A 14,429-nucleotide genomic window follows, 5' to 3' on the forward strand; every position below is an offset into this window, starting at 1 on the left:
CAGCTCACACTAACTCAGCTTAGAAGGAACACTGCTCTGGAGCCATCCTTCCTGAGCGCCTATATGGCCAGGGTCCGACATACCTTTCCCCACATATGCCCCAGAGAGCACTGAGGTCGGGGTTCCAGAACCGACTGGCCCTGCTGGGCTCCAAGGATGCCACCACCAGGGCCAGGGCTTTTTCAGTGGCGGTTCCATCCTGGTGGAATGAGCTCCCGGAGGAGATCAGGGCCTTGCGGGATTTTGTGCAGTTCCGCAGGGCCTGCAAGACGGAGCTCTTCCACCAGGCTTTCAACTAGGAGCCGACCCACTACTACCAAGGAGCCAGCCTGTAGTGTCAACATCTGGCTTTTACCACTGCGCTCAGGAAGACCATTGAGTGGCAAACTGCCTGGCAGTATGCAGTGTTCCCTCTAAGCTGAGTTAGTGAGAGCTAACTCACAGTTTTTTAGCCTCCAGCTCACACATTTTTGTCTTAGCTCAGGAAGGATGGCTCCAGAGCAAACTAATGTATGCAGCAGCCAAGTGGCTTGCTCACAACTTGAATGCCAACAGCTCACAAGGAGGAATTTTTGCTCACAAGACTCCACAGCTTAGAGGGAACATTGGCGGTATGGTATTCCAGCATGCCATCTTATGTACCGAATGTTTCAGCACTAGCACTTTATGAGACTCTTTTTTTTAGTGTAATTGAATTTTAAACTCTTTTTATGTGAATGAATGGTCATTTACAGACCAAATATGTGAGCTGCCCTGAGCCCGCTCGCGGGGAGGGCGGGGTACAAATCAAATTAATAAAATATAAATAATAAAAATGTGTGATCCGGAGTCAGAAAACCTGTTGAGCCAGCTCACACGAACTCATCTTAGAGGAAACGATGACTCAGGAGCAGTTCAATCCCACAACACAAGCAGAAAGTTTAAACCCAGAATTAAACCGCCTTGGTCTGAAAGGTGCCGCGGGACTCTCCTCCCCCGGCCGTGACGTGCGCAGGCGCGCGGTTGGCCCTTTAAGGCAGGTAAAGAGGCACCGCCCTCCCTGCCACCTCCTCCCTCGCTTCAGCCGCACGCATGCGCGGTGCGTCTCTGGGCGCCTCAGCCGGCGGTGGGTCGTGGTCGGCGGGGCGCTGGGAAGCCCCGCCGCGCGCCGCCCCCCCCTCCTCCATGGCGGAGGCCGGCCCTGAGGAGGAGCCCGACGAGGAGCTGCTGGTGCTGGACACGGAGGAAGAGCCGCCGCCGCCGCCGCCGGTGGCCGTCTGTGTGAGGGCGACGCCGGGAGGCGCCGTCAGGGTGAGCCTCGGCGGAGGGGAGGGCGGCGGCGTGGCGCCCGCTTCGGACAGCGAAGACGAAGGCGGGGACGACGAGGAAGAGGAGCCGCTGCTGGGCGCCGCGGCGGAGGCGCCTCCCAGACGGAGCCGCAGGAAGCGCGGGGGGCGGCGCGCGACAGGTGAGGGGGGGGCCCTCTGGCGGCCCGCGCCTGCGCACCAGTGCGCTTCTGAGGCTGGGTTCGGACTTGGGACCAGCTGCCCACTCTCAGCCAGCCCTGCCCCGCAGTCGGAAATGAGGCACGGTCCAGTCGTGCCTTAAAGACTTAGCAAGAGATGGGGCAGGAGCTTTCGTGTCTCAGGGCTGGCGTCTTCAGAATTAGGCACAGTGTCGGTTTTTCTGCATTTGGCCTACCTCGCAGGGCTGTCGTGAGGCTGAAATGGAAGAGAGGCGGTTATAGGGCCAGCTTGGTGTCGTGCTCATGTGGGCGGGCTCTAATCGGGGAGGACTAGGCTTGATTCCCCCACTCCTCCGCTTGCACCTGGCTGGATGACCTTGGGCAAGCCGTAGTTCTGATAAGAGCTGTTCTCTCATGGACAGTTCTCCAAAGAGCTCTCTCAGCCCCACCTACCTCCCAGGGTGTCTGCTGTGGGGAGGGGGAGGGAAAGGAGTTTGTAAGCCGCTCTGAGACTCCTTTGCGTAGTGAAGGGCGGGGTATGAATCCAAACTCCTCTTCTTCTATAGCCACCCCTAGAGGAGACAGGTGGTGTATGAGCAAACTAGATTCATTATGAGGGGAATTTTACTCCTGCTTTTCTCCCTGATGGAGACTGAAATTGACCCTGCGGTGTGCTTTTTCCTCCTTCGCCATTTGATCCTTGCAACCACAACCATGTGAGGTAGATTCAGTTTAGGGTTGCCATCCCCCTGGTGGGGGCCCCCCCAGCTTTCAGAGGCCCCAATCCGCCACTGGTCAGCTGGCATGCAAGGGAGCCCCACCCCAGAAGAGCCCCCCTGACGTGCCTGATGTGATGACATCACCTGGAGGTGACATCATCATGCCAGGCATATTTCACGGGAGGCGCTCTAGCATTTGGCTACAAACTCTATGGTGACCATAGATCCTGGAGATCAGCTGGAAGGGAACCGAACCCCCCCCCCCACACACACACCTGGTAAGGACCTGACAACCCTAATTTAGGTGGGTCGCCGTGTTGGTCTGAAGCAACAGAACAAAGTGTGAGTCCAGCGGCTCCTTTAAGACCAGCCAAGTTTAATTCTGGGTATCAGCTTTCACCTGCCCACACACTTCTTCAGGTACCAGAAGACCTGTGCATGCAGACGAAAGCTTATACCCAGAATTAAACTTGGCTGGTCTTAAAGCAGCCCCTAGACTCACACTCTGATGATGTGAGGTAGGTGAGCCTGAGAGAGCAAGAGAGACCTTGACTGGCCCCTGGCCTGGAGCATCTCAACACCTGGTTCTTCTTTGCCTGTCAGCAAATCCTCAGTATGCTGGCTTGAGGAGAGTTTCTTAAAGCCGTGACCTGAGAAATCGGCTTAAAACTTGCATTTCCCTTTTTAAAAAGAAATTTGGAACGTCCTTGGGCTGGCCTTACTAAATATTTTTCTTGGATGGTATTGGTTTTTGGCCTTTTCGATTTTACTGTTGGCCAACATGGCTGTAAATAGCTTGGCCCAGGGATGCTCGGTGAACTTCCATGGATTTGAGTCTGGAACCCCCAGATCTTGAGCCAATATTCTCACCTTTACATAGTGCACCCGTGAGAACTGACACCATGCGGTCGTAGGGCTAGGGTCTGTGGGACCTTGGTTCGAGTCTCCAAGGTGCGTTACCAGTGGAGCAGGTCCAGGTGGCAAAGTGCTGCAGTGAGAGGCTCATACTGCTCGTAGGGACCTGTAAGTGTTTAAGCATGACAATTGTTTTTAAGCATATATAAATAAAAATGTAATGCATCACAAAGGAGTGACTCGGCTTTGCTGGAATGTTGGACTATAAATCCGGAAGACCTGGCTTTGTCGCTCCCTCTGCCATGAAGCTCACTGGATGACCGTGGACCGGTCACTCTGTCAGGCTCGGGCATTTGACCAGCATTTGACCAACTGAACCTGTTGCATTTCTACCCTAATGCTTTCTGTATCATTTAGCTCCCTGCTTCCAATCCTTTGTTATTCCGGCACCCTTATCCCTTGCCCTCGCCTGCCATTCCATTCCTGAGGGGGGGAGTGAGTGCCCATAGGAGCTTAGGAAGGTCTTCCATGCCGCCCCAGAGACATCTTTCACACGGGAAGTGTTCTTGGAGAAGAGTCTGTGTTTGGCTAGTTGTAGACTGTATATCTTTCATGGTCTTTGTAGTATTGCTGACGTGTATGAATGGAATGTGGGATTGTAATTCTACGTGGCTTTCCCGCCTTGGCACCCCAGTTCTGACAAAGACCTTGAAGCCTGAACATATCATATCTTCTAATAAAACTTTCAAGAAAGTGTGCGTGGAGCGTGATTTGATGGAGAACCTGACATACTCTCAGTCTTGCCTGCCTCATGGGGCTGTTGGTGAGGGTATAATGGACGAGGGAGGGGAATGAGGGACCTCAACTTGAGCTCGTTGGAGGAGGGGTGAAGGAAAATTTAAGGGAATAAAGTTATCTTTCCCATTTTTGTTCTTCAGTTAAACTTGTGGGGAGGTAGTAAGGCTTATGGAGAGAGGGACTGGTCTGTGGGCACCCAGCAGGCTTCATGGCAGTGTGGGGATTTTTGCCCATAGCTCCAAAGTTATATTCTGATGGTCCAGCCAGGCTGGGCCTTTTCTCTCTGCTGCATGACTTTTCCGTTTATGGGGGCGGGGGGGGGGAGAGAAGGTTGCACATCCGAGAATATTCCATGCACATACCACTACCTTCTTGCAGTCTGAGATACTTATTTTTTTATTTATTCGGATTTGCGAATGGCCTCTGAGTGCATCACATCATAAATAGATAAAAACATATATTAGTAAGTATGACAGTATTTAAGACAACAAAGTAGTACAATTAAAACAGCTGTGTACAACCACAAACACAGTTTCCGCTGGCGTGGTTGGATCCAAAGGTCGTCTTAGTCTGGGCCGAATAATGATGACAAACTTCAGTGCACAGTCCATTCTCTCACCTTGGGACTCCTCCACCTTGCGCTGTTGCCCATGTAACTTTTCTTGCTGGGTTTACCCCTTGCTCATCCACCTTTCAGCCACCTTGAGGTTCATCACACTGACACACCTTCCAAAGGCTCCATACATGGATTGTTAGCCCATTTTATCTCATCACCTTGTTTAGTACCTTTCTAAGCTCTCCAAATGTTTCATTTGCACCATCTTATGCCAGGTTAGGGTTAGAGCAGCTTGCAGTGCTTTAATGTGCAATGTTGTCTCATTTCTCCCCTCCCCCGTTTCCCATATGAAGCACCTGCTGCTTTGATGGTGCGTGCTTTTAGCCCCTAGGAGAAAGTGGCCAAGGAACCAAGGGGGGGAGGAGCTAGGGACTTCTCTTTGTAGAACATACATGCATCTAAGCAACTGTCATTCCAAACCCACCAACAGAGTTGCATCTGAATTCTATTGGTGGGCTTGGAATGGCAGTTGTTTAGAATTTGTGTCTGCTGTAGCTCCTTCTTCCCAGAACAAGAAATCTTTAATTTCTTGAATGCTTCTGCATGTCAAAACTCCTGACAACCACACATCTAGCTCAGCATACGCCTAAATTTACAAGGGTGTTTTTATACGTGTAGGGGATTTAAAAAAAATCTAGGGGAGCATTCAGTAATACTGTTATCCATCTACAGCCTGAAATGGTATTGCCTTTCTGTTCCAAGCCTTAATAATTTTGGCAACTCACTCTGTAAGGTAGGTAAATGTTGTTACAACCATATTCCAACAATGGCCAGCTTGATACCACTGGGTGCTCACATGCAGAGCAGGAATAAAATGGTGGCTTTAGAGCAGGGGTGTCAAACATGCGGCCCGGGGGCCGTATCAGGCCCCCAGAGGGCTTCTATCAGGACCGCAGGGGACTGGCTGTCTCCTGCTTCTTTCTCCAATTCTGCTGCTGCTGCTGTTGCATCATGGCTTGCATTCCCAGACTCTCTCAATCACTCACGAGAGATAGATAGGCAAGCTTCTGCTCCCTGCACTGGACTGAGGCTCCTCACCCTCCCAGAGTGCTACAGCACAGACATTTTGATGCAATAATTCGGAGCAAGAAGTGTCAGTTATCAGAGACTGTTAAATGAACAAAACATTGCAAGAATGCTTATGTTTCAGGCATGTTTTTATTTTAAGTAAAAAAAAAACCTTTGTGTTTGTGTCCTTTATCAAGTTTACATCTCCGCTACCTGGCATTACATTTAATGACACACGTGGCCCAGCTCGACAAAATCCAATATATGTCAAATCCAGCCCTCCATAACAAATGAGTTCGACACCCCTGCTCTATGGTTTCTTCTCAGTACCTAGTAATCAAAGGCATACACTGCTTTTGTACATAGAAGCTTCATTTATTTAGGGGGGGGGTTGGTTTGTCTGCTTTCCTCACTGGGACTCAAGGCAAATTACATGGAGTGAGTCAGTACAATCAAGAGGACAGGAGATTCAGTAAACAGTTAAGTAGGATTTGGGTTGTAGAACCAACCAGAAATTAAAAAAAACAGGAACTGAAACATAAAAGTTAACATGACACATATTTACAGGTAGTATAAAGTTAACAAGTAGGGGGACCTACAAGGACATGTCATTATCTGTATTAATAGTAGCTAACCCATCTGTCCTCCTTGAAGATAATTTCTAATACTTTATAAAGCCACAAAAGCTAGTGTCTGTTACTGATAGTCTCCTTACTTATTTTTGTGATTACCAAATTAGTATTTCAACCCTTACTCCAGAATAGTCAGGGTGGTAATGCATGTCTCAAGCTACTTTATAAGTATTTGCCTTGGTAGGTTGTATAGAAGATTCAGGTTTCTGTTTCCCACAAAGCAAGCCAAAGCAAAATTTTGAAGAGAACTACATGTAAACTATGCAGATAAAAAAGTATGTAATACTTTGTCTCTGCATATAACTAAAATGGGTGGATAGCAAAGAGGGTATATAAGTGGATGCTTTTGTGCCATCCAGTAAAGCCAGGCGCTTATCAGTGTAAACAGTTTTTCAGTTGAATTGTTGTGCCTGGTTTGTGCCACCAGTTTTAATGGCGGCATTTCAAGTTTGGCTGCAAGTGAAGTGCATGCTTTATTTTGAATCATACTGGTCCTGGTACAATACTGCAATAGAGAGGTATTATGGATGTTTTTTCTTTCCAACAGCTTTTCTTTATTGGACGGTACATTAACTCAAATTTCTTTCAGTATCTCAAAAAGGTTCCTATATGGAACTTTAGGCAATTTGAAGAACTGTTCATTGGTCAGTCAAGTAGCAGGTGGCAAATCAATTAAATTTTAATTTAAATGATTTTTCAATCAGTTGACAATCCTAACCGAAAGTGCCTTGTGTTATTACATGCAGGAAATGTTGGAAGTACTGCAGAGATGAATTTATTTTTGGATGATCCTGAATTTGCAGAAATTGTGCAGCGAGCTGAACAAGCCATAGAATGCGGAGTCTTTCCGGACAGAATCTCCCAGGGATCAAGTGGGAGCTACTTTGTTAAAGATGCAAAGAAGGTTTGTACTTCATTCATTGCCTGGATATTTGTATGCTTGGTTATGTAATAAATAATGGAATAACCTTGCCCAAGGTTTGGCTTGGTCAAGTACTTATCATGATAAGCGTGTTCATTCTGTAGTTTCCGAAAAGGTCATTCTTTTTAAAGATAACGTAGATTTATTTAAATTTATTTCAAATAGATTTATTTAAATTTAAGGATAAAAAATATAAAGAAAACCCAATTTATTTTTCATAATGTTTGTAAGAGGTCTTGCAGACGGTAGAACCGGCACAAGCACTGATTGATGTGATCAGACCAATGAGAATACCCAAGTCTACATTTTTGTTTCTACAGTACAATGTCGGGTTAGTTGCTTCCTGATATTCACAGTGAATTTTCAAGAAACCTTCTCTTCATTTACTTTGAAACCCTGCTGGAAAATGTGGTTAGGCAGCTTGCCTTTTCAGTTGGCTGGCCTTGTAGTATATGGTGTAACAAATTCATATGGTTGTACAATACGTTCTTATCTGATTGAAATGCAGGTGACCTTCCATTAATTAAATTTCTTGGTATTAACAGAGAACACTATCTAATTCTTAGTTGCTCAATCAAAATTACTCATGAAGGCAATGGTATGAAACATTCATTTCTTGACTTGGCAAGGCTCCTCCCTTGGACATGATCAGAATCGTCAGTTTAGAAAGCAGTAGTACTTTAAACCTAGAATGACATATTTTTCTTACGTGTTGATAGACCCACAGAGTAGTTCTGTTCTTCCTGTTGTGGGAAATACAGTTCTGAAGACTGCTTCTGTGTGATTCTGTTGACTGCTTTTTAACATAGCCTTCCTGTAGGGGAAAAAAGTTCCAAAGATGTATTGGCAGTGCTGTTCAAGTGCCTGTATGAAGAACCACTGACTAAAAATTCTTACGTTAGGTAAAATGAATTATTTGGTGGACAAGAAGAATGAGGCTGCTTTTAACTGGGCTCTAGGGAAGTCTGACCCACGTGGCATCATCCCAGGGTACCTTGAGAAATGTAGAGTAGTCGAAAAGTAAAATAAGGCTCAACAGGTTCCCCCCCCCCCTCGAAAATATTGTTGAGTTGGTGATTGTACTCCTGTGGCCTACGGCCTTGGACCTTTTGTGTTCTTGCAGGTGGCCTGAGAGAATTGAAGACTGTGGTATTTTGCAATGCAGCCTACGATTTCAGACCAGTTTTATAACCTCGTTGCACCTAGCAGATGAGGCAAAAGGAATCCTTTGGTCGTCTTAACACTCCCTTTTTCCTCATGTAAGGCTTAAAGACAATGCCTGTGAAAGTCTTCTTTCCTAGCTGTGTCTATAACACACCAGCAATAGTGGGCGGGGTGGGGAGGGATAATCAGGCCTTTCTGCAGAGGTTTATACCCTATGAAGATCTGTCCTCCCTAAAGGGACGCTCCCTTTCCGCTGAGTCCCACTTATAATGGTCAGGTGCCTTCTCCACTTCCCACCCACTCTGTTACACATTCCAGTGTAATTGACCAAGCTGATTCTAGTGGTGGTATGGGGTTGCGAGTATCCAGGAAGGCAAGTTCAACCGCTAACTGCTGGACGATGTGCTGCTATTTTAAAAGCAGACCGGGGAGCTAGAATAGGAATCTGAGATAAATCCTGCCACTTACCTCCTCCCCTTCTTCTATGGTCCACACTGACACCTTTCTTAAACAACACAAAAGTATAAGTTTATTGTCTCTTCTTTACAAGGGCTCAAAGCTTAGTGATTTGGTGGTTAAGACGAGGAATGTAACAGGCTATTGGTTCTTACAGCCAGGGACAGCAGAACTCTGCTTTAAAACAATTACAGTTTCTCACACCCACAGCTTTACTGAGCTGGCAGGGTGTTCCTGTGTGAGAGAGAGAGAGAGAGAGAGAGAAAATTATCTTATTTGGAACTCCTCCTTAAGCCAAAGAATCTCAGCCTACTGGAACAGGGTTAGCTTGTCTCTTCTTCTGCCCCTCACACATTACTAGCCCACTATTTCCCTAAGGTAACACAGGACACGTGTTCTATTCCTGCTTCTTTACCGTCCCCTGAGCCATATGTACCTATACTATAGATGTTGGGTTTTTTTTTCCTTTGCTAGGTGAAGGAAAACTGAACTACTCTGGTAGCTTTACCCTGTTTCTCTGTTGTTTCCCCAAACCCTATCGGGGGCAATGACAGGCTTCTCTCCTATCAACTTTCCTCCTCCAGGGTTTCCACACCCTATCAGTGGCTGACGCCACTTAGTATCCGCCTACTCCCATTGGGATGACTGGAGGGTGGAACGAGAGACTGCCCATCACACCATCCACCTTCAAGGCAACCTGCAGCACTGACACATAGAATTCCTCACTAGCGGGAGTGCTGTCTTTCCATTTGAAGCAGCAAGCTGATATGCCCGCAAAATAAATTCTTGTACAAAGATGTTTTCTTTAACTTGTAGCATGACAGCATAAGGTATCTAATATACAGCACAATAGGATCGGGATTGCAAAAATTAGAAACACTGCAATGGAAAAAAGTATCAGATGTGATACGTCAAACAGTGCAGGAAATGGAATTACAGAATTAAAGCATAGGCAGCAATAGCAGCATGATGTATACAAGAAACAGATAATACTTGCCATAAACAGGGGCACAGACCTAAGTCCTGCTGCCTCTATAAAAGTACCTTTCTGGAGCGATTCCTTTACACTAGAACCATGTTCTCTGCCAGCTCCCAGCTTGAAATGATAAACAGATTCCAGTTATCCTGCCCCCTGCTGCAGAACAAGGGACCTTGCCAGGCTAGCTTTGTGAAATGACATGGAGGCAGCACATCAGCAGTGTGGGAGTGTTTAGATCAGTCAGCATCCTGCCCATGGGATGGGGGCTGGGACCCTCTTTTGTCCCAGCGCAAGGCTGCGTATCAGAAATACGTGTATTGACTCAGAAACAAGCAGCCCTGCCCTAGCCCCCCCCCCGAAACTTTCAGTGTTGTGCAGCCTGACATGCCGAACACCACCTATTAAAAATGGGTAATCGTTTCTCCGTGCCAAAACATAGAAACAGGATGCCCCAAGTATAGTACATGGAGAATATACTTATGGACAAGTGTGGGATACTCAGCTGCAGGGCTTTTTTTGGTAGAAAAAGCCCAGCAGGAACTCATTAGCATAATAGGCCACACCCATTGATGGAGCAGCTCATTAGCATATTAGGCCACACCCCCATGCCTTCCTTTGGCTTGCCTGGGCGCCCCGTGGCTGCACGGAGCCTGGGCAAGGCCCCCCCCCCCCCTTGAAGGGAAGGGAAGGAGTTTAACCTGCCTTCTCTTGGCTTCCCTGGCCCCCACCTGGCCCCCCCCCCTCCAATCCTTCCAGGGCCCCCCTGGCCTGCCCACCTTGGAGTCACTGGGGGGGGGTGTCGCTCTCCAGGCCTTCCCTCTTTAGCCACACATGCAGAGGTTTTGGCTGTAGTGGCCATGGCCAACTCTGAAGCCAGCTGGAACTCTGTTCCTGTGCGTTCCTGCCCAAAAATAGCCCTGCAGCTGAACAAACAAAACATCAGTGCAGAAGGAGCCACACACTGTGGCAGGCTAGACTGAAGAAGATGAAGAGATTGGATTTGTACCCCACCCATCACTTGGAGTCTCAGAGCGGCTTACAAACTCCTTTCCCTTCCCCTCCCCACAACAGAAAACCCTGTGAGGTCGGTGGGGCTGAGAGAGCTCTTTCAAGAACAGCTCTGACAAGAACGATGGCTTGCCCCTCCAGCAGCTGCAAGTGGAGGAGTGGGGAATCAGACCGGGTTCTCCCAGATTAGAGTCCATGCACTTATCCACTGCTCCAGGGTCAATATTCCGTGCTGTGACATAGAAGCAGTGTTTCCTCAAAGCAGCAAGATGTAGCCAGAATGTTATTTGTTCCACGGCGCGCAGTGTCATCTGTGTACAAGCGAGAATGTCCAAGTACTGACTCAGCATTTCTTAGCCCTTTAAGCTGGTTTTATGCAATTAATGTTTCTTGCTCATAGGCAAACCTAAGCAAGTAAAGTGAACATTCTCTGCAGAGGCTAATGGATTCTGAACTCCTCAGAGGCGCATAATGCTCCGTAGAAGCAAGAAGGCAGAAAGGCTTATGGCACCTCAGGGACTGGCTGGTTTGTTTTAGCATCAGCGTTTGCCTTGTCTAGTTGTGTACGAAGTCAGCAGTCCTCACATTTCCCTGCCAGTGTGCAGCAGAGGCAACAGGAGCAACATTATCCCATTGTAGAAGCGTTGCCAGTGTAAAGTTCCCTGTGCGCTGTTGTTCCCACCTGAAGAAAGATACTTGTTTTTCACCTATGACTGGGGATCTGACTGAACTTGGCAGCTTTGCAACTCTGTTTTGTTTTCGAAATTCACGTTTCTTTTACAGTTTCTCCACACTGTGGCTAAAAGTGCAGCGATTCTTCCCCCCAGCCATACAATCCAAGTACACTAGGAATGTTGCCATTAACACTTTTTCCTGTTTTTCTGTCATTTGTGTGTAGAAGGTGTGTAAGAAACAAATGAAAACTGGAAATTTGCCAGAGGAAGTACAGGGGCCAAAACGGCTATCTCAGCCATCCATGAAAATATAAAAGAAACACAACAACACAATATTGTTATACATCCTTCTTCTGAGAATCTCAGGCTAGTGCACAAGGGACTTGAAAGGAGGTTGTGTACCCAGATTGCTTACAATGTCATACCTTCTTGACTTCAGTGTTTGTCATGCCTTCTAATCATGTATTCTTGGGTTTCCTCATGAGCAAACATACTCTTAAAGGAGCAACTTGCTGATTATACACAGAGAGTGCCTTTGAACCTAGAAGGTCAAATATAAGGACACGGGACTCTCAGCAGTTTAATAAGCCCACAGTGGAAGATAATGGTAGTAGAAAATGCAACTAAATTAGCAATGATTGGAGAACTTTGTGTAGTCTCTTTCAGATTGTGGGGAAAGTGTGTTGTTGTTGTTATTATTTATTTAGATTAGATCTAGTTCAGATTTGTGCAGGTTTTTGCTCCAGTTGCCCTTGGCCTTGCCATTTTTTTCTGAGAGTTGCAGTGGCAGTGTATTCCAGACACTTCTGGACTTATTATCTGGTTTGGGGATGGCTAAGAAATGTATTCTGTTTCAGAGTCTCCTTGTCTTGTATGTGAAAATAATTGTTAAGCTTTTAAAAATATCCATGTACAATTGACACAAAGAATTAGGGGGGGGGGGTGTCCATTATCCTGTTTTTGCGAGTTGGAAGTGCTGAGGCCGAGAGGTGCTTTGCAGCACTCCTTTAAAACAGTCCAGTGTTATCCCTACGTTGCCAATTGGGGTGGGGGTTTTTGACCGCCTTGTGTTGTGGTGTCCACATTCCAGGTGAGATTCGGGTTGGTGGGCAGTGCCTTACAGCAGGGGTGGCCAAACTGCGGCTTGGGAGCCACATGCGACTCTTTCACACATATTGTGTGGCTCCTGGCAGGGCAGCTGGGGAAGCGAAGGGGAGCCATGCTTTTTCTCCCTCCCTCCCATATATTTGCTTTCTACATTTCTCTCTCTCTCTCTTTCTTTCCACTTCTTTCCTTCTTTCTTTCCTCCTCTCTCTCTTTCTCTCTCTCTCTCTTAGACAAATAAATATCATTAGCAAACAAATAAATATCATTGGACAAATAAATATCATTATCATTATCGGTTTTTACCCCTTTTGTTTGTATTTTTGGCAGTCTCATTTAATGTTAAGAAAAAGCAAACATGCATATTTTACAAATAAAAACATGTGTAATATTCATGTCTTGCAGCTCTCAAACATCTGACGTTTATTCTATGTGGCTCTTACACTGAGCAAGTTTGGCCACCCCTGCCTTACAGCGATTTTATAGTGAAGGCTTTCAAATTTGTCACCTACTCTGTGTTAACATTGGAAGACTTCAGCGTCACAAATACTAGCTTCCCATACAGTATTACAGAGGATACACATGATCTCAACGTAGACAGTAAAACTAGTGTTAGTTATGAAAGTATTTCGGAGGAAGAACTGATCTCACCAAGTGTCTAGATATTTAAAGTGTTTCCTGTAGTGCCATAGTCACATTAGAAATACAGCACAGGGAGGTAATGGGTGAAAAATGCCTCCCATTGGAGCAATTCAGTTGTCCCCTGTCCTCAAACAAAACCAGTGTTTGTTTAAAGGAGATCCCAGTTAGCCTAGGGTGCTGTCAGGACCCACTGCAAAACAACGAAGTACCCGCTTCCAGGAAGGTTTTACTTTTATTGAAAAGCCATAGATGCAATAACACAAACACTGTTAGGAATGGCAAGATACCCTTAGCAATACCCAGTTAGGTGGACTCCCGCGCAAGGGAGTTTGCAAGACTCTCTAACGGTTGCGAAGCTGGGAACGAAGAAGCTCCCATGGAAGATAGACACCACAGTCTCCTCCAGTAACACTTTAAAGATAAGCGTTGCAGCTTTGAAGCAGTTAAGCGCATGGGAAGGAATGCAAAGCAATTAGAAAGCCTCTCCACACTCATGGCAGCTTAGCTGACAGGTGCCAGTGTATGAATTTGTTTGCTGCTTTGAGCAGATTCTGGAGAGCCTGGGATATACCATTTTCTTTGTGCCATATCCTCTGTGTGGGTTTTTTTCTAATGCGGAGTGTGGTTGTGATGAAAGGGTAGTGGTCAGTGTGTCGGACTAGGACCTGGGAGACCCAGCTTTGTATCCCTACTCTGCTATGGAAGCTTGCTGGGTGACGCAGTCACACTAATCTTCCCCGCAGGGTTGTCATGAGGATAAAAAAGAGGAGAGGCGAATGATGCAAACTGCTTTGGGTCCCCACTGGGGAGAAATGTGGGGTATTAATGGAGTAGATAAATTGCAACATCTCTATTTATTTATTTGACTTGTATCCCGCCCTCCCGGCCAAGGCAGGCTCAGGCCGGCTTACATAAAACATTTTAGAACACTAAAACACAAAGTTAGATAAAACCATAACGATACAATTATAAAACAACTATGTAAAGTGCTAGTGCTGTTCGTGGCCGATGGCGGGCAGTAGCAGCGTCTAACATTGACATGTTAATGATGATGGTAATTTGAATCTCACATTGACATGTTGATGATAATTGGGAGTGAGGGTAGGGTTCCCAAGTCGGATCGGTGCTGGAGCAGGGGACCCCAGCGCTGCTCCGGGAGTGCGCGCGCTGAACCCCGTCACCACGCCAGTGCCATAGAGTTTTCCCTCGGATGACCGTGGCCCCGCCCCCAGCGTGGTCATGTCACTTCCGGGTGACGTGCACGTCGAGTGCTTTGGGGGTGGGGTTCCCCCGGGGCCTGATCCGTCGGTGGCGGTGGAATGGGCCTCTGGGGTGGGGGTTTCCCCGCCCCCGGGGGGACTTGGCAAGCCTAGGTGAGGGTCTTGATTTATTACGGCTGCCCCCTACT

The 14,429-nt window shown here is 47.0% G+C and overlaps 1 protein-coding gene across 1 annotated transcript in view; it reads left to right on the top strand.

The window, feature by feature from the left end:
- Positions 1-1,095: 1,095 nt before the first annotated feature.
- Positions 1,096-14,429, top strand: part of PI4K2B (phosphatidylinositol 4-kinase type 2 beta) — a 30,339-nt gene continuing 17,005 nt past the window's right edge. Inside the window, exons 1-2 of the mRNA XM_015416763.1 lie at positions 1,096-1,447; positions 6,819-6,976. Of these exons, the coding sequence (XP_015272249.1) occupies positions 1,165-1,447; positions 6,819-6,976 (441 nt within the window). The 5' untranslated portion in view covers positions 1,096-1,164. The remainder of the gene's footprint in view (positions 1,448-6,818; positions 6,977-14,429) is intronic.

The sequence above is a fragment of the Gekko japonicus genome, unplaced genomic scaffold, assembly GCF_001447785.1.
Source record: "Gekko japonicus isolate JY-2015 unplaced genomic scaffold, Gekko_japonicus_V1.1 scaffold56, whole genome shotgun sequence".
Lineage (NCBI taxonomy): Eukaryota > Metazoa > Chordata > Lepidosauria > Squamata > Gekkonidae > Gekko > Gekko japonicus.